This window comes from Mus pahari, chromosome 11 (genome assembly GCF_900095145.1).
Source record: "Mus pahari chromosome 11, PAHARI_EIJ_v1.1, whole genome shotgun sequence".
In the NCBI taxonomy this organism is placed as follows: Eukaryota; Metazoa; Chordata; class Mammalia; order Rodentia; family Muridae; genus Mus; species Mus pahari.
The window spans coordinates 57,770,908-57,791,837 of NC_034600.1; the positions used below are offsets into that span (position 1 = coordinate 57,770,908).

Sequence of the window (20,930 nt, forward strand, 5' to 3'; positions counted from 1 at the left end):
GTACAAACTTTGGCTCAGTAAATTCACTCATTCACCTGAGCTTGCTGATAAGGTTAACCAGACAGCATAAGGGCCAGAAGTCACCTGTAACTTGGTTTTAGTGTGTTCATTCAGCCAAATTTTAAGTGCTCCTGAAAGCTACCGGTAAACATCACCTGACAAATGGATGCAGCAGGGCAAGTGAATAAATGTGAGACAATGACAATATTCAACACTGGAGGTTTAGAATCGGTGAGGCTGACATCTGTGTCCTTGAATCTCTGCTACACATGCTCATCAGAGAGAATGAAGACCATTCGTTGTCACCTTTGCCTCCTTATTTAGAATGGCATGTCATGGGATAATGGTGTCTATGGACTCCCTTAAATTACCATGAAAGAGAGGCTAGAAATGATGGGGACAGGCATATAGAACTTTTGACTCCGCATTGAAAATTGTTTAAGGGGCACTAAGCCATCCATTTATGCTTCCTCCTTCAGTCAGGGTTCTCTCTAGTCTAAAGTATATGCAAACTGTGAAAGGAAAAAAGCAGTTGGTCTAGTGAAGTGGAAATGAAACCAGAGTGAGGGAGGTTCCAATGGGAAGCAGCAGAAGTAAAGAAGGTAGTGGAGAAAAGGGGAGAGGAAAATCTACTAAGACACACCTTATTTGGAAATGCAATAATGTTATCTAATACACTATATCCTAATTTAAAAATAAATAATTTTTTTTTAAAAAGTGGATGGCCTCCATGCTACCTGCTATTATTTTTGCCACAAATATCAATGGGTATTTTTGAGGTTTCACAAACCACACACTTATACTCAACAAACATTTGTGTTTTGTATGTGCAACATATTTTGTGCATGTTCATACGGTCTAAGTTTAAAAGATGTATCAGCTCCATACTAGAAAAGCAGAGTGCAGGGAAATTTGGAAATAAGGAACTCATCACGGAGAATGTGTTGTGATTATCATGCAGTAAAGGAGACTGCTCAAGTTCTATTGTTTCAGAGCTAAGACACTAGTTTGGAAAGGAAACTATGTGTTTCATAAACAGTAAATGTTCCCAATCAAAGGAAAGAAACACATACTTGTCGTATCATCACAAGTAGTCTATTTCCAAGAAGTAACCATTGTTAATAGCGCATCTCTGTCTGCACAAGAATTGATTCTCCTTGCCAATTCTACAGCTTTCTTGATTCACTAAGCATTGATTGTATAATAAAAGTTCACACGTTCCTCTCAGATAGATGCATAGCATCTCATTATAGAAATGCAACTTTAGTTAATGTGTGCATTTCTCTCTGGATAAACATTCCACTGCTCAAAGGATGTTCTTGAATTCTCTCACTAAAGGATAATATTTATTTTTGTGACAGCTTGAATTAATGTCTCGTGATTCAAATGGCACTCTGTGTTGATCCATACAGAAGATTTTTACTGACAATATTGATCATGCCATAGCCTTTTGCAGTGGTAATGTGCAATAGTAATCACTCTCTGGAGGAAGTCAATGCTTTGGTGCTTACAGTCACACTGTCCTTTCCCACAGCCCACTCTGTGAGGACTAAACTCAGTACCTTGAGTTGGGAATAAAGTCTGTATCATAATGGTTCAAGTCCAGGCTTTGTGAAGGAGAACCCCCAAGCCTGAACTTCTCTTTGCATCTTAATGAGCTCATCCTCTTTCCCACCCTCTACTGGCAGTAGCTGATCAGTAGCTGGCAGGACCTGAATGTCCCTAAGAAGATTGCTCCTGAGGACACTGTACAGCCACAGCCTTAGAACTGTAAAAAGAAGGACACAACCAGGGGATTGTTGAATGAAGGTTCACGGTTACAGTAAAAGAAAGCGTGGAGACATTTGCTGTCTGAGCAAGATCTATACTCTTTATGCAAAATGCACAAGACACTAGTTATTTAGAAAATATGAAAAAAGTATGAAATTAATGCAAGCATGGTTGGTAGTGGATAATCTAAAGAAAGATATTGTATGTGTAGTAAGAACGGAGCAGCCGTTACAAGTCTCTTGACAATTTGAAGAAATTGAAATGAAAAGCACAAAATGTCAAGTCTACTTTTAATGAACTTCAGAAATCCTTAAGCTAATGATGAGGCTGTGGAAGTGAAGATGAACATTTGTTGAGCTCCTATTGTATGTTTATAGCAGAGAGATGAGTGCTTAACATGAAACTGAGGCGCAGAAAGATCAAATCCATATTTCATGGCAATATTAGATTCTCATGAACTAAAAGATAGGGTTTCACCATGTAGCCCTGGCTGGCCTAGAACGAGGTAGACCAGCCTGGCCTCTGATTCACAGAGATCCATCTGCTGCTGCATCCTCAGTGTTGGGGTTAAAGAGGCTTACCATCACACCTAGCAACAGATAACTTTTTTAAAGGATATCTCTGTAATTATTCAGGAATGTTTCCCTTTTTTGCGTGTGTCCAATTGCAAAATACTGAATCTGATTTCTCAAACTCAAATCAATGTCTTAGTAAGAGCTTCCCTAGATTGGCCATAGGAGCGGGCATGCTCATCCCTGGGAAAGCATAACTTCTCCCCAGTGGCTGCCCCTATGTGTTTCTCCTCCAGTGAGGTCAGCAATAGTGCTAATCTCACTACTGTGAGAGGGAAATGACAGTAATATCGGTTTATGTTTTACCTCCATTTTCTGGTTCCATTCACTGGACCTTTGAAAAATAATCTCTTTGACATATTCTGACTTTGTCCATATTTTTAGACAACTATGAAATCAGTTGGTATTCTTTATGTGCATAACACCTTCTTTTAAGCTTTATTTACATGTACCTGATGCCTTTGTCCAGTTTGTCCAAACTTCTTAGTATTTAGCATTCAGATGCTTGGCTTCTGATGTCTGTGCATGCTTGAGTTGTACACTTTTACTTTTGTCACATGGATCACCACATCCTTAAACCAACATACTTAGTGTGCTTTGCATCTGATGTTCATCCATTCCTAGTAAGTCTGGTCTCAGCGTCAAGAAGTCAACAGTTCTGCCCATAATACACAGATCTAGGAGAACTCTCAAAGGGATTTCTGAAGAAAACAGTCTCAAGTTCTCACCTAAAGTAAATTATAGGCTTGGGGTATAGTTTCATGATTGAATGTTTGCCTAGCATGTGGGAGGCATTCAATTCAATTTCTAGCACTGCAATAAAATATAACACTCAGAACATAACATTCAAGAGAAAAATACTATTTCACATATTAACCAACAAAAAATTTGAGGCGGTTATGTTTTGAAAGTCATTTGTCTTTCTGTATCATCTATGCAGAATAGGTAGATAAAAAATTTGAGGCAGTTACGTTTTGAAAGTCATATGTCTTTCTGTATCATCTATGCAGAATAGGTAGATGTATTTCATTACACATTCCTGCCTTCATTCTCAAGGCATTGAAATCCTGAATATCAAAATGACTTCTAAGTGGGACTCAAGGTAGATGGATAAGCCCCCTGTGCCGATCAGATTGAGTTCCAATTTGGCAATTTTCATAGTCTTTGCTTCTGTGTGCTCCTATGAAGTTGTCTATTTGTATCTAAGCACTTCTTTGAGTTGGGGAAAATAGGCCTACTCATTAGGGAATATGTAAAGATGGTGGTGGTGATGTTAGTGCCATGACAAGGGACTGTCTTCACCCTAGAAGTCAGCTTGCCTGCCTCAGACAGCAAGCTTTATGCTTGCTTGGATCCTGAGTTACCTGCTATCATTATTGATTTGATAGGTTAATACTCCAGTGCTCTAGACTTTGTTAGGTGCAGTTCAGTGTAGGATCGAAAGGTCTCCTCCTTTACAACAGAAGGTAGATTGTATTTCTGTCCAACCTCACAAATGTAACTAGTTATAAAAGTTTTGACAAAAAGAGGAACAAAAAGATTCCATATTTTATCTTGTGTGTCAGAAAGTCAAAGGGGTTTGTAAATGGTACCCGTAGGTCAGGAGTCCATGGTCATCTGAACTACAGAGGAAGGGTCTGAACTACAGAGTTAACTCAGAGGGATTTCTCTGTTTTCTCAATTCAGCACATCCTTGTGAGCTGTACTGCAGACCCATTGATGAACAGTTTTCTGAGAGAATGCTGGAAGCTGTCATTGATGGCACCCCATGCTTCGAAGGTGGCAACAGCAGAAATGTCTGTATTAATGGCATATGTAAGGTATTGGGTATGTTTCCTTAATCTACAACTTTACAAAATGATCGTTTTTAAAAATTTATGAAGTCAGATGTCATTTATACTTTTATGGCATTTACTTGAATCTTTTATTATTATTATTATTATTATTATTATTATTATTATTATTATTATTATGTGGTCAGAAACACAGGGAGATAAGCACTCTCAACATCATTAAAGCCAAGTTTCATCTGAATAACTTTTCCCAGCTGATATTTAATTCATTGACGTCCTAATGAGCACAATGATATTACTTTACACACTGAACAGAGACAAGCTGGGCTTTATATCAAATCTGTTAATTCAGACTCCTGTGATAGAGACACTGATATGTTAAAAGCTCCGAGCTTCATTACCATACGCAGCCAGAAGTGGGAACTGTCGTCACCAGAAAGGTAATGCTAAGTCTGACTTTTAGACCTGAGTCATTTTGTATGTATAAAAATACCACTTTATTTTGCATATGAAAAACCAATGTTTTGAGCAAAATATGAGGAGTCTTGGTTGTCTCTACTGAAATCAACTAAATTAACATAATATAATAAACCAATTCCTGTCGGTTTGTTTTCTCTTTCTAAAAGTCAGTTAAGGACTTTTGATAAACTTTAACTGTCTACTTTCTGTAGATCTACACTAAGTGTTTATGATCAAAAGCTTAGGTCAAATAAAATGTACACAATAGCCTAGATGCAATTTATCCTCCCAAGATCTAGATTGTAGTATATATATTTTTAGTATTGTTAGTCTCCTTCTTCTATTGTTATAGTCTCAGAAATTAACTAAAAACTAAATGCTTCAGATACAAAATGTAAGCCCTTGATTCTTCTATAGGTATTGTGGAGTTTTCTCAAATCACACTTGAGGTTTAATTAAAACACTGAGCCATCTATAGAGTTTAAAGCTGGTAGCCTTTTGTTGGGGCAATCTCTCAGCTAGCTAAACTTATCCTGACTTCTTCTTCTTCCTATCTCTTCACTTGGACCTCACTGCCTGCTTCCAGCTCCCTCTATCTCCCTTCTGCCTCCTTCTGCATCTCTCTGAATCTGCCCAGTCTCCACCTACATGGAAGTCCCACCCCTGTACTTCCTGCTCTGGCTGTCACCTCTTTATTACACAAAAAGCCAAATTCTAGTCTGAACCAATTAGCAGCAGAAAATCGCCAGCTCCACCCCTTTGGGTTGCCCTCTGCAACCTAGGGCTGCTTGGCCTTTACCACGGCAGCTTGCTTTTTATTATTTTTATTCTTATTTTATTTTTCAGAATGTATTTTTTTTAATTCACATTACATTCCAGTTGAAGGCTCCCTCTCTCCTCCCCTCCCAGTCCTACCCCCACAAATCCCTTTCCCATTGAGCCCTTCCCATTCTCTCCACCTCGGGTACCACTCTACTCTTGGGCATCCAGTCCCAGAGGGACCAAGAACTTCCTCTCCCACTGAGGCCCAACCAGGCAGTCCAGATAGAGGTAGGGGATACAATGGCACTCAACAGAGTCAGAGACAGTCCAGTCCCACTCCCGCTGTCTCCAATTGTTAGAAGACTCAAGTGAAGACCAAGCTGCACATCTGCTACAAATGTGTTGGGGGAGGAGGGGAGCTAGGTCCAGTCCCTGCTTGCTCTTTGGTTGGTGATTCAGTATCTGTGAACCCCCATGAGCCCAGGTCAGTCAACTCTGTAGGTCTTCCTGTAGTATTATTTACCCCTCCAGTTGGCTCAGTCCTGTCTCCCACTCTTCCTCAAGACTCCCCAAACTCCACCTAATGTTTGGCCTCTGGTCTCTGCATGTTTCCATCTGCTGCTAGATAAAAAGCAGAGGTTTCTGTCTACAAGCATAGCAGAGTATTATTATTGTCTGTTTCTCATGGGAGGGGACTCAGGTTGAGCCAATCATTGGTTGGCGTTTCCTTCAATCTTTATCCGAGCATCTTGTAGGTAGGACCGGATTTTTGGTTGGTTTTGTGGGTGGGTTGATGGCCCCCTCCTTCCAGGGGTGGCTACAGGAGGTAGCCACTTCAGTCACTGAATCCCCTGCTGGTAGCAATCTCACCTAAGGTCTTTCCCATAGACTCCCCCATCCCAGGTCTCCAGCTAGTTGCAGAGATGTCTCCCACTGATTTCCATTCTCACTCCCAGCCCTCTCCCATCCTCCCCTCTCCCCACACCTGACAACCATCACCGCTCCTTCCTCTTTCCACACAGTTCTCTCTCTCCATCCCATCCACATCTGATGACTATTTGTTTCCCCATCTAAGTGAGATTCACACATTCTCCCTTGGGCCTTCCTTATTACCAAGTTTCTTAAAAAGCAACCTGCTTTTTAATACGATAATTTCTCAGAATCACCATTTGGGCATGTGAGGAAGAACAAGCATACGGAAAACTGGTGAAAGACCATAGAAATGACAATACCAAAATCCTGACAGCACTTAACACAACACTGGGCCCAGCAGTTAACAATGAAAATACAGGGACACTTCTTCCTACAATGCATGGAGGGAGAGGGGACTCAGGGAGAGGGAGGGAGGTCCTAAGCCATTCTAATATAGAGCAGAAAACATCAAGTCACTGATTTAAAATTAGCTCTGACACCAAGAAGTTCAAATTCAAGCTCTAGGAACAAAGTTATCCTTTTTTTATTAATTGGATATTTTCTTTGCATCAATGGGAAGAGAGGTCCTTGGTCCTATGAAGGCTTGATAGATGCCCCAGTGTAGGGGAATTGAGGGTGGGAGGTATGAGTGGGTGGGTGGGTGGGTGGGTGTAGGAACAAAATCATTCTTGAACAGGTGGTTACAACCTGACAAGCCTCTGGCAAAGAGCCAGAACGATTTTTCTGGAAGCTTTCAACCTGTCAGCATTCTCAAGGCAGGCGGTCTGAGGATGCCTTTCCCACTGACAGGGTTGGGGATGGTCCCCTAGAGGTGTCCCCTGATAGTGTCTTGAGAGAAAGTGTAAATTAACCTTGGGAAACAGTGATAGCTGCAGTGTGCCATGCAGAAGAGTTAGATAGCATAGCGCTGTGAGCCTGAGGGACAGCAACGGGTGGTGGGGGTCATGGATCCCACAATAAGATTCTGGCTCTATAGTTACAGCAATGGTGAGCTATCGAAGAACTAAGGTGAAAGATGGCATAGGAGCTTCAGCTGTGATTGGGGAAACTACCTAGTCTCTTTGAACTATGTTCTACAACTAAAACAGGGAAATATGAAACGATATAGTAGGGCTATCAGAAACTGTTTCCTATAAGCTCGGTGACTTATGACAAAAGAAACATATTGCCTCGGGATTCTAGAAGCTAGAAGTCTGAAATAAAGTACAGGTATCTGTCACCATGTTCTCTCTGAAGGCTTTAGTGCAGACTCTTTCCTTTGAGTTCCGTAACTTCTGATGATTACTGACAGTCCGTGTCAGTTCTAACAGCTCCCTTATTCTGCTTTCTGTCTTCATCTCCATTGGAACTGTCTTCACTCTGTGTGTCCATGTCCACAACGCTCCTCATCAAGGCACCAGATTTTGTGTTTAGAGCCAGCGTGATATTGAATGACCGCTCTCTTTTCTGATATATCTACAACAATCCTCTCTCTCCCATAAGGGCACATTCACAGTTACCAGAGATAAAGATTGCAATGTGTGTGTGTGGGGGGGGGGGTTATTCAATCTTCAGCAAGAATCAACCTTGAGAACTTAGGGAGGGAATCTTTATGCTATTGTCATTTTCATTAAGTGAAATGTCACTTACCGCTTCTTTTCTACTAAGTATAGCTCTGGCCTACCTTCATACTTGCATTTCCACTGGCTGGGAACAAAACCGTCTTAGAATAAGCATCTTTCTAGTCTCTACATTTTCCCTCGGACTTTGAAAAAGAATGGTGGCATTGACAGTAGCTTAGGTTGTAGTATTTAAGTTATCCAGTTGGTATTTAAGTTATCCACCATTTGAAAATTTGCAAAGCAAGATATTATATTAGCATTATTTTATAACATAATAAAATAACATTATGAAGAAAGAGAAAATGGGTGGGTTGCTATTAGTTGTTAGCACATCAGGGCTAAACATTTGGCAAATTAGGAACCTATTCTCCCCGATGAATAATCAGGAAAATGCATTGGCTCAAGGCTTGATAGAAAGGGAGGGTCAAGTGGTTCTGGTTGTTTTTTAAGGATACTGCCCACCAAGGTGAAGAACCATTCCCAATGATGGCATCAGAGAAAGGCCATCGTGAAGTCACTATGAACATATGCTAGTGGCAACATATCCACCTGATTCCACTGGCAAAACAGCCATACAATAGCGGGCCTTGTTGACAGCAAAGCGCATGCTGTCAGACTTAAGTTTCTTTCTTTCTCTTCAGAGCCCCCTTTTTGCCTTGTATTAAACAGGGAGAACTGACCTCATGTTAGATAGAGACTGTCTTCAATTTCTAAGTCACAGGAGAAGCAAATTGTGGGTGTGTGTGTGGGGGGGCAGTTCTTGTCTGCTTTCTGTTGCTGTGATAAACACCAGGACTAAACAGAACTTGAGGAGGAAAAGATTTATTTCAGCTTAGAGGTTACAATCCATCACCAAAAGAAGCCAAAACAGAACTCAAGGCAGGAGCAGGCTTGCCTCATGAATCTCATGCTTAGCTAACATTTTTCTACATCTCCCAGTATCACAAGGGATAACTCTTCCCTCACTGGCCTGGGCCCTCCCATATCAATTAGCAATCCAAAAAAAAAAAAAAAAAGAATGCCCCACAAATGTGCCAGAAAGTCATTCTGATGGAAAGAGTCCCCAGAGTGATACTCCCTCAGATAACTCTGGGCTAGGTTCAGTAGACATCTGAAGCTAACTAAAAGAGTAAGGTTTTCTCAAGCCCATGCTGAGGTATCCCTTCCCATGGAGGTATAGTATTTATTCTATACTATACCTTTGGGTATAGTACAGAATAGAGATTATTCAGGGCAAGGTGAGGGGAGTTGAGAGGGTAGTAGAGACAGAGAAGTGGGGGGGGGAGGAGAGAGGGGGGAGTACAGGCTGGCTATGAGCACATGGAGAGATTGGGGGGAAGGAATGGGGAGAGGGTAGGGAAGAGGAGCAAGAGAGCAAAAGAGTAAGAAGGGGGTAAGCAGGCGCAACTGGCTATTGCCAGGTAACTGTGGGGCGGAGCCTAGACTGAATGCCAACAGTATTGATGGAGAAACATGACCACCCACTCAAGTAGAAACACATGGACTTGAGGCATTTGGATTTAATTTTTGGCTTGCCTTACTTCACATTAGAAGTATTCCCGCTGGTCGAAATTTTTAAAAAATAAAATTAAATTAACATGTCTCAGTATATGTTTTCCTGGCTCACTTTAACTCTGTGGAAGAATGAAGGCCACTGGGAATATGCTTTATAAAGGTCAGCTTATTAGAGACTGCACAAGGTTGGCATAAGCATATCGCTTGTGTGAGAGTTGGCATTTCATTTCTAGCCACTGCAAACATCTACTTCAAACATCCTTCTATCCACTGTGACTTGTATAATTAAGTTTTGATTTTCTGAAGATCTCTTAGTGATTTTTGCTCCTCAACTAAGTCAAGGAGCAAATAGTCTTTGCACCAACAAGACAACTGGAGGTGGTTAACCTGAGGATTGGATGTCAGTGAGTTTTCTCAAGGCTTAGCTGGCCAAGGGTATAAAGCCTCAAACATTTAAAATTAGAAGAAAAATAGTCTACCTAGGCACAATCCTTATACCCAACAAGAGAGGAAGTACGGAGTACGGCGTATTGTTCCTCACACTGTCCTGAGAGAACGGCCTGAAACAAAGAAGCTTACTTGAAGTTCACAAGTCTCATAAAATTTCAAACTTACTGGTATGATTTTGGAATTTGGAGATACAGAAGTCCTTGAGTCTCTTCATACCTCGTTTCCATGCTCAGGATTTTAGAACAAGAAAGAATCGACCATGTTAACAAAGTCATTGGGAAGCAAAGGGGAGATGATTCAAAGGGATCACTGTGCAGAACACAGAATGAACTGCATCCAGACGACAGGAACAAAAGTGAATTCATCAAGAGGAGAAATAGCTAATTATCCCTCCAAAGCTGAATGGAGGGACACAAAATATGTCTGATACCACTGAGGGTGTGATGCTCTGAAGCAGGGGTCATGATGTGGGAGGGCGGGGTCTGAAGGGCTTGGTGATGGTTCTCAAGGTTAAAGCTTTCATGCATCCAATGGTTTCAGGCTTACCTGCTACCCTGAGTGGAGAAGCGGAAAGAATAGGAGAGACTTGATGGAATTGTGCAGCCACATCACCCTTGGTGGATGTCAGTAGAGGAGGAGTGTAAATGAGCCTATTCACAGAGACTTGCTGCTCCACCAACTTCGGTTCCAGATGGTTTTTCCAAAATGGTTTTTGCATTTGAGTGTATCAAAACTGTGCTCCATTCAAACTCTGACCACGGGGAACTTAACTTGAAACTTCAGTAACTGTGCGCTTCTCTTCCTTCTAAACAAGTGCAGCTATCCCCGGTCTCCTTGGGCTCTCTAGTCAAGGATTCAACGAATCTTAGATCCAAAGCATTTAAGGAAAAGTGTTATTATTTTCTAGAAAATATAGTGTAACAGCTCATTATATGGTATTTATTTTCTAGAAAATATAGTGTAACAGCTCATTATACGGTATTTACATTGTATTGTATATTTTAAATTGTATTCTTTTATTAAAAATAGATTCTTTTCTCACACAATATATCATGATTATAATTTCTCCCTCCCTCCACAGCTCCCAGTTTCTCTCCACCTCCCCTCCCTTCTGTATGCACTCCCTTTCTGTCTCTCATTAGGAGAAAAACCAAGCTTTTAGGTGATAACAACCAAACATAACAAAATAAAACATAGTAAGATGAAGCAGACACTAGTATAGCAAATTTGGGCAAGGCAATACAACAGGACAAAAAAAGAGTCCCAGGAGTCAAAGACCCACAGTTTTCCCAGACAGAGATCCCATTAAAGGGATCCTAAGCTAATAGGATAGATAGATAGATAGATGATAGATAGATAGATAGATAGAGAGAGAGAGAGAGAGAGAGATAGATAGATAGATAGATAGATAGATAGATAGATAGATAGATAGATAGATATGTAAATGTAGATAACCATGTATGTATAACAAAATGTCATTAGAATTCATTTTGTTGGTTTTTTTCCAGATCACTAGTGTTTTTGTTTTGTCCTAGGTCCCTGAGCTATTTAGTCTCTAGTTACTGGTTATCCAAGCAGTGTCAGGTATGGGATACTTCTCTTGAATGGGTCTCAAGTCAAATCAGACATTGGTTGGCTATTTCCACAAGTTTTGTGCCACCATTGTCCTAACATATTTTATGGTCAGAACAGATTGTAGGTCACAGGTTCTGTGACCAGCATTGTGTCCACCTTTCTCCTTTGGTAAACTTCAGGGTACATTCCTGCACCAAAGATACTAGAATACAGGAGTGAGCCCTCCATGCAGGCACCTGCTTAATGGCCCCATGTTTAAGGGGTTGTCTGGATTTTGTCCTTGGCAATGGGGCCCTACTGTAGGTTAGTAGAGAGCAAACATTTGTCTTAGCAACAGTCTGGGTTGATAGGAAATTTTCATGTGACCCCCTTGTCCAATAATTCAATTCAATGGAAATCAGCCCCTTGATGGGAACTTCTTGAGTCTATAAATTGTAGCATGGTTATCATTTATTTAGTAACTAATATCCCCTTATAAGTGAGTATATACCATACTTATCTTTCTGGACCTGGGTTACTACATTCAGAATGAGTTTTTCTAGTTCCATCCATTTACCTGCAAATTTCATGATGTCATTTTTGTTAACAGATAAATAATACTCCATTGTGTGAATGTACCACAATTTCTTATCCATTTTTTTCTGTTAAGGGATAGCTAGGTTGTTTCCAGTTTCTGGCTATTATGAATAAAGCTCCAACGAACATGGCTGAGCAAGTGTTCTTATGGTAGGACAGAGCATCCTTTGAATATAGGCCCTAGAGTAATATAGCTAGATCTTGAGGTATATTGATTCCCACCTTTCTGAGGAACTACCATATTGATTTCCATAGTGACTGTGAAAGCTTGTACAGCAATGGAAGAGTGTTCTACTTTCTCCTCTGCAATCCTCATCAGCATCAGGTGTAGCTCTAACGGGTCTCCCTTTATATGTTCCTTGCTTTTTCTTTCTTGAACTTTTAGTATTCTTTCTTTGTTCAGTATATTTAGTGTTTTGATGAGTACGTAGTGAGAAGACATCATCTATTTGATGTTCTGTATGCTTCTAGTGCTCTTGTAGGCATCTTCTTCTTTAGGTTAGAAAATTTTTCTTCTATAATTTTGCTGAAAACATTTTCGGGGTCTTTGCTGGGTCCTTCTCCTTCCTTTATTCTTATGACTATTAGGTTTAGTCTTTTCTTGGTGTCCCAGATTTCCTAGGTGTTTTGTGTCTGCTGTGGTAGGATAGCTGAGCTCTAGCAGAGACAGATTGCCCCGGCTATTGTTAATGGTGTGGGGTTTTTTAATTAATTATTTTATTTATTTATTTATTTATTTATTTATTTATTTATTTATTTACATCCCAAATGTTGCCCCCTCCCAGCCTCCCCTCCCAGAGTTCTTCACCCTATCCCTCCTCCCCTACACCTCTGAGAGGGTGCTCCCTCCCATCATCCTTCCCTGAGGCATCAAGTCTCTACAGGATCAGGTACATCCTCTCTCCCACTGAAAATCCTCTGCTACATGTGTGCTGAGGGCCTCTGACCAGCCCATGGATGCTCTCTGATTGGTGGCTCAGTCTTTAGGAGCTCTCGGGGGTCAGGATTAGTTGACACTGTTAGACTTCCTATGGGGTTGACATTCCCTTCAGTTCCTTCAATCCTTCTCCTTCTTCTATAGGGGTCTCCAACCTCAGTCCAATGGTTGGGTGTAAGTATCTGCATCTGTCTCAGTCAGCTGCTGGTAGAGCCTCTCAGAGGATAGTCATGTTAAGCTCCTGTCTGCAAGCACAACATGGCATCAGTAATAGTGTCAGGGTTTGGCACCTGCCCAGGGCCAGTCACTGGTCTTGGCTATTCCTTCAGTTTCTGCTCCATTTTTTGTTCCTGCATTTCTTTTAGTCAGGAACAAGTCTGTGTCAAAAATTTTGAAGGTGGCTTCGGTATCTGGGTTGGGGCTGACTATAGGTCTAGGTGCTGATTTCTGGATTTGGTTTTGTGGCATCGGTGTTTTGTTCCTTGGTCTTTGTTTGTCTATGGATTTTTCAGAGAATATGATGGCTGCGTCTTCTCTGTTTTGCTGGCCTGTTCAGCTGGTGTGTTCACAAGGAATGCCTGCTAATGTTGGAGTCTGGGATAGTGGGATGAGTTCAGGAAAGGAAGGTTAGAGAATATTCTTGAGATCCGAAAGGAAAGGGAGACCACAGTATGTTTCCAGTCACAGAGCTGGAGATAAGACTTGGGAGACTGGGTCTCAGGAGCAGGAGGAGAGGTGTGGGTCTACCTTCAGCCTACTGGTTGCCCTGGGAGTTGGAACAAAGCAATGAGTTGGGAAAGGGGGACGAGAATTGGATGGTTATGATACGTAGGAGTTGTGGGCAGGGATGAGGACGGGCTGCAGCTGGTATTCTGTTGTAGCACTAGGGCCTAGGCTGGGAAACTGTCCCAGGGGACAGAGAGAGAAAGGAGAAAGTCTTTGGGCAGTCCAACTAGTATTTTCTGGCAAGCAGCCATGCCCTGTGGTTAGCAGAGAGTACCTGCTAGAGTTGGGGTCAGGATACAGCAACAAGTGGGAAGAGGAGGGTTAGGAGGGACTGTTCTGTGGGACCCACAGGGGAGGTGGGCAGGGGTGATTAAAGCCTACAGCTGGTGTTCTGCTGCAGCCCTAGGGATGAGACTGGGGGATTGCATCTGGGGAGGGGGACAGAAAGAAGAGGGTCCCAGAGGCAGCCTACCTGATTTTCTGGCAGATGTGGCCTCTGGGTATTATAATTATCCTAGAGATGATATAAAGAATATAGGTTACATGCAAACATTATGCCCTTTGTCTAAGTTATCTGAGTATCTGAAAAGGTTGATTGTCCTGAAGCTAATCTTCCCATAGCTGAGGAGGGGTGATTTTATTTCTTGTGCCAATAGGAGGGTGCTTAAGTTATCCCTGTGCCTGTCACCAAGGCAAGGAAACAAGCACTCAGACTGTGAATAATAAAGTGGGGAAGAACTCACAGGTAGAGGCAGGTATGATGTCTCCTAGCCATGTCATTCACCCCAGCCTTGTCTTCCCTGCAGAGGGTTGGCTGTGACTATGAGATCGATTCCAATGCTACAGAGGATCGCTGCGGTGTGTGCCTTGGAGATGGCTCTGCCTGCCAGACTGTGAAGAAGCTGTTTAGACAGAAGGAAGGATCTGGTAAGAGACAACCCCAAGTAACGGAAGTATCGAGGGATGTTGGAGAGACAAAAAAAAAATTAATTTTCTTATTTTAAAAATAGCTTGTAAAAATTCCAGAAATCAGCTCTCTTTAGTAGTTACAGGATCAACCATTGCTGAGAAAATACAGGGAAATGTCACACTGACCCAAAAAGGCTGGTGGCTGCTCAGGGGAACAGAGAAGAGTGTGGTCCTTAGGAAGGTATCCTCCTTGAGAACATGCATCGTAAGAGGAACGACACCAAAAGCCAGGGAGAGATGAAGTTACACACAGAGAAGATGGGGATTCTGTTTGTGAGGGCAGAGAAGCCAGCAACATGGGGGAAGGTACAGAGGTGTACCTTCAAGGTCAAAGGAGAGGCAAGAAAGAGGCTTCACACCCGCAGCCTGGGCATCCAACACGGTGGTCTCTTCCGAGTCTCGGGAAGGCTCTTCTATCTAACATCTGGCTTCACTATTACCCATGCTGCACTATTCCTTTCCTGTGTTCAGCGTGTTTTGTGCAGCCTTCTGAACTACCCGTGAGCTAGGATTGTGTGGTGAGTCTCTCTGCGTTCATTTTGCCCCGCTATGGCCATGCAGGAGTTCTCATGGTACCTTTGTACCAGCCATGATCTCCAGCTGCTAAAGCTAAGATCTTAAGGTAAGATGAAGAGAACTCAGGGTTATTTAACTGACCCTCCCCAGATAGACTCTGGAATCAAGAATTCAGATATAAATAATGACTTAGAAGATGGGAGGACCTAGAAACATCAGGGAAGGGAAGGCAGCTAAGAAGGGTCAGGTCACCCAGCTGTGCTCAGCCATAGTATGTGTACATTTGCATTTCCCACCTGTAGAGTGTAGAAGGGGGATAATCATCAGCGGTTCCCACTGACCAGGGTGTGGTGATGGGAGTTAGTTCTCTGGGTTTTGGATTCAGATCCTGGATCAGAAAGAAGCATTGCCAGCTGCCTAGCGGTCACGTCAGCATCGGAAATGATACTCACCTTCAGATATAAAAACTGGTTTCTGGGTCCTAAAAAAAAATCAATCTCTCCCTCCTAGATATGTCTGCTACTCAGGATGAAGTGCTTAAATGTTGTCCCAAGAGAACTGAGTGTTTTCTTCAGTTGATTACATGACCCATTGCCCCACAGTAGGCATACTAGCAGTTAGTCCACATTTACCTCGATTCTATCCAGATTTTTTTTCAATTTTGACGGTTGACCGATTAATGCCAAATTGTGAAATGATTCTTTCCCTCCCTTTAAGTATTACCGTTGGCAGACTGCACTTCCTGTCTTCACTGATAGCTTTATGATGGATGACACACACATCTTCTAATTGCTTGCTGGGGGTGCAAATGATAATCCAGTATGTGTTAAAGTTATAATTAAGCGTCATGCAGTGGCTGTAGTTTTTTAAATCTAAACAAAGGCATTTTGTAGATATTTTCTATTATTTAGATATGGACCTATTAACCTAAATTATAAAAACTCAAACTGAAACCGTGTTTCTTTTAACCTCAGCTTTGTTTCTCCATAAGGATCTGTAGCTGTGGTCTCTGCTATGCTGAGAATCTTACATGTCTCATGTTTTACATGATGACCTGAGTTGCTGTTCCTAAATTTCCTCTCTTTAACCCTCTAATATCTTAGGGAATTGGACTTTACTTCTGCCACTGATTTATTTTACTGTCTGGTTTTTCTTCTTCCCTAGTCTCTTGGAGATGACAAAGGGGTAGGGGACGACAACAGATTGGCCTGTGCTCCTGGCCACATGCACTCACTGAGCATCTGACGTCTCCCTGAGACCCTGTGTTAAGTTCTCTCTCTTCCATTTGCTACTTGAAATGCATGAGTGGTCCTTTGTTATCCCTGAATTGGTGGCAGCTTTACACTGCCTGTGCCTACAGGTTTCTCATAGATCTCTGGTCCTGTTCCTCCTAATGCACAGGGGACGTGCACTGAGTTTCACTCTGGACTGCAGTTAAGATGGTCCGTGTCCATAATCCATAGGATACTTAACAGACCCCATCTTTGCTACATGATTAATGAAGTTTGACACGAGGAGGGGGAAAGACAGTGCCTACCACTCTTCCACCATGCAGATGAAGCAGGGGCATGCTGCAAAATAATACTGAAATGCATTTACTTGAATTGGTGTAGGGGACTCGTGTGAGGTTCAAAGTTAGACAGTTCTCTGAATTTATTCTCCAACTATCCTGAGGTGTTGCCGCACTTCACTTGATTTTTTTTTTCATTTAACTTAATGTAATTATTAACTAGGAACAAAATGATCTTTTGGTCTTTGTCTCTACCTGGCTCAACTCCAGATGACCACAGTCTCTATCTGGAGTATGTATTTGGTAAGTGCTCCTAGAATTGTAGGTAAAATGAGTTTTTTTTTTTCCTTAAGATTCATTTCAAACTCTCTTGCTGATAAAGAACAGCAGCCAATTGGCTGTTCTAAGTTAGGGTTTTTTGTTTTTTTTTTTTTTTTTTTTTTTTTTTTTTTTTTGGTTTTGGGTTTTTTTCCCCCTGATTGTTTTGCTTTAATTTCTTAACTCTTTTAAATAAAACTACTCTTTTGGGTATTGGTCACATCAATGTTTTTCTTTGACTCAAACTCTTCTTACAAGAATTATTTTAAAAGTATTTCAACTAAAACATAGTCTCCAATTAAAATGTTTATGATAGCCAGACCCAATCCTTCTTCCTCCCCACTCTTCTTCCTCACTGGGGAAGCAGTTGCTGCTACTACCTTCAGCTGTGGAGGCATGAAATATTGCCAAACTCTTTTATCTGTTGTTAAAGAATGAGAAAGGATGACGCAGACTTAAAATGGTTCAGGAGGCAAGAAATGAGGTTGAGATCTTGATCACCATTAGCCTCAAGTAAGCCATCTTCCAAACCTCAACTTCTAAGTCCCTACTGACCCTGAGTAATATTTTTTTTCTCTTTGTAGTCCTGATATCCTTAGGGCTGACTATGTGTGTGGCTATCTTTGTGCTGAAATTTCATAGTCTCTAAGAAAAAATGTGTCCACATCTCTTGCCTCCTTGGGATAACGTTCCAACAAATAAGTTCCTGTCTTTCTCTGTAGAAAGATATCTTATTCAGTAGATGTGATGCCATGTACCAGATGATACCATCTTGACCTCAACTTCATGGCAGAATTGGGGTACATGATGCCCCTCTTCTTATAACACCTCATAGTACCTTCATTTTCCATTGTTCATGAAAAAGGAAAAGCATTAACATGGTGAGATAGCACTATGATTACCGTGATGAGAAGTATCTGGAATTAGAAGAACCTGGGGCAAAGTGTTAGATACAACACCCAGATATTAAAGTTGCCTGACTTGGTCATTCGTTTACTGATTACCCAAGAAACAATTGAGCATGTGTTGAAGAATAATGGATATAACAGTGACTCTCTCAGTTGCTGTCTCTGTTTTATATCAGTGAGGATACGGGGAACGGATGTGGCTCTGACATTTGACTTGTAGATGCAAATTAAACAGAATTTCTGCCTCAGAAGGAAGTTGGTGGACCATTAAGCTGGTCAAAGGCATTCCAGGCTAATATTCATCATTAAAATTTACAGCCTAATTAAAAAAAAAAAAGAGTTATTTTTAAGTTTTGGTCGTGTGTGTGTGTGTGTGTGTGTGTGTGTGTGTGTGTGTGTGTAGGTCTGAGTGCTGTGCCCATAGAGTCTGGAGGTGGGTTTCAGGGAACCAAACTCAGGCCTGCTTGAAAGGCAGTATACACTCTTACCTGCTGAACCATCTTCCCAGCCTCAAGACCAGTAGTCATCGACTCAGACCCTATGGAGTCCAGCTTCCTCAGCCTTGGTGTGTTTCTACTGCTTGATGTTGGGTTCCTTGTCTACTTTGCCTTTGAACTCAGCTCTCTTTTCTAACACTGTTTAGTATCCTTGACCTCTTAAAAATCATGGTTCTGGATTATTTCTCTCTCCTTCTTTAGTTTCTCTATACTTCTATTCCAAGCTGCAGCCGTTATACTTAAGTTATGACCTTGCTCATACTGGTCTTTGTCTTGTTGCTGGGAATGAGGGACCTCCATTGCTGAGCAGTCCAAGATTTTCGTATGGCTAAATGAGTCACTTAACTCGATGCCGACAAGATCAGCCTTGACTCCTGCCTCTTTATTTAATCATAATCACTATATTCTTAGATTTGCATCTTAAGGCTTTGAACTAGAGCAGGTACTATAAAATGAATATTTAATTACACACACACTATATATATATATATATATATATATATATATATATATACAAGCTTAGGAGATTTGTTACATTTAATAGTATTATTACAACTCAGAGCACAACATTTAAATTAACTGAGTTTTCTCTGATCAATGCACCCCACTTATAATTCCATTTGCATAAAAAGCACAGAAAATAAAAATAATATTCTGAAGTTGAGAAAGCAAAAAAGGGACAAAGGAAGTCCCTGATCTATAATATAAACTCTTGATGCCAGCATCAGTATGCTTAGAATGGTAGATTCTTAGCATATAATAGCATCTTCCTGAAATGATATGTGCACCTGGCAGCGCAGATCCTACCAGTTCCCACAAATCCCACCATACCCCACCTACTGACAGTCATACACGTAGTTTTCACTGTAATATCTCACTAGTTTCTGTCACCGATCTTAATACTTGGAAGTGAAATGTACATTAGAGATCAATAACACTCACAGCTCATGCTGTTTCTGTCTGTGCATTTCCACAACTGTGTATATGCTAAAGATTTGAAGGAGGGGAGCCCTCTAAGAATGTCAGTTGTATAGGCAAAGGGAGAAAGGATATAGTAGTTTAGGCAAAAGAAACATGCCTATTGGGGGGCGGGAGGAAAAGAGATACTTTTAGGAAGGAATCACATTGATTTAAGGCTTAAAGTTGCTTGAATGCTACATCACAAAGTTTACTGTGTTTGCTTTGAGTTAGGAGAACAGAGGCAGTTGTATGACTCTGGATGGGTAAAGTACTATGAGGAGATCAACATCTTAACAAGTCTATTTCTCTGAAAACATAGAGTTGCTTGCTGTAGATTCATTCATTGCTACCAGCCATAAGCTGAATCCAAATTAAGGGAATAAGGGCCTGGAGAAGAAATTGCAAGTAGACGGGAGAATCACATAAGAAAACATTCCAGAGGGGATATGATGGAGTGTGACTCTCTCAGAACCCAAAGAGACTGGATATTGTCACCCTATACTGTTGCTGTCCTCCAAAAAGTTTTAGGTTGGTCTGGAAGGGAAGAATGGGTAGAGTAGTTAGATGCCCCAGAATTGTCACATACAGGCTAAAATCCTTCCAGGGCTGAAGACTACGCTAACCCTTTGCCCTAAAAATAAGAACAAGAAGGCACTCTCCACTTGTGACCCTCCCTTCCTCCTGGCTTCTAGTAAGGCAGTTGCGATGTCTCACTACGTATTAGGAGAATGTCACACTTTTGGAATAATGAAGACTAGAGCTCTAAATCTAGGGCAGAGCAAGCTTTTAGGAACACTGATTCTTTTTTTTTTTCTCAAGTTCATCCTCACCCCGTGATTCACGGTAAACACAGAACTGTATACGAGACAGACACCTGCATGCCACTGTTCTCGAGGGAGGCAACAGAAAATGCATTTAAAAACTTAATGTTGGGTTGGTACCAGAGAGGGAGAGGAGAGGGGGGAATGGAAGAAGGGGGTGTGAGGGTGGAACTGGGATGAGAGAAGGGAAGGGCTGCAATTGAGATATAAATTGAATAAACAAGTTAATGAATAAAAGAATAATAATAAAGCTTAATATTTCCTCCAGAAGCTCCTTACATATACTGTGAGCATCAGGCCTCTAGTGAGTGTTGTTGTAGTTACCACTAGCAGACACCATCAGTCTTATGAAAGACAAGCAAACCATTGTAGAGGGTTTACCCAGGCTCAGTCATGTGGCCTCTTTATGAGCACCTGTTTATTAGAAATGACAGTCATCAGGGAACAAGCATGCCAGTGGATCAACTCTCCCTCTCCCTCTCCCTCTCCCTCTCCCTCTCCCTTTCCCCTCTCCCCTCCCCTCTCCCCTCTCCCCTCTCCCTTCTCCCTCTCCCTTCTCCCTCTCCCTCACCCCCCCTTTCTGTATTGCAAAAAGAGTTCAGTAAGATGGCATATTAAATAGCAATGTCTTCAGAAGTAAGACTGATTTTCTGTCCTGTCCTCAACACTGAGTGCTGTAGACGGGGATGTGACGGGCAGTTCTCTGGGTGGTCTCCATGGACCCAGCGACTGATTCTTTCAGGTCATATTATATTTTCCAGT

At 41.5% G+C, this 20,930-nt stretch overlaps 1 protein-coding gene across 1 annotated transcript in view; it reads left to right on the plus strand.

Moving 5' to 3' along the window:
- Adamts12 (ADAM metallopeptidase with thrombospondin type 1 motif 12) overlaps positions 1-20,930 on the plus strand; it is a 277,501-nt gene that overhangs the window by 189,148 nt on the left and 67,423 nt on the right. Inside the window, exons 13-14 of the mRNA XM_021208250.2 lie at positions 4,029-4,162; positions 14,476-14,596. Coding sequence (XP_021063909.1) covers positions 4,029-4,162; positions 14,476-14,596 — 255 coding nt within the window. The remainder of the gene's footprint in view (positions 1-4,028; positions 4,163-14,475; positions 14,597-20,930) is intronic.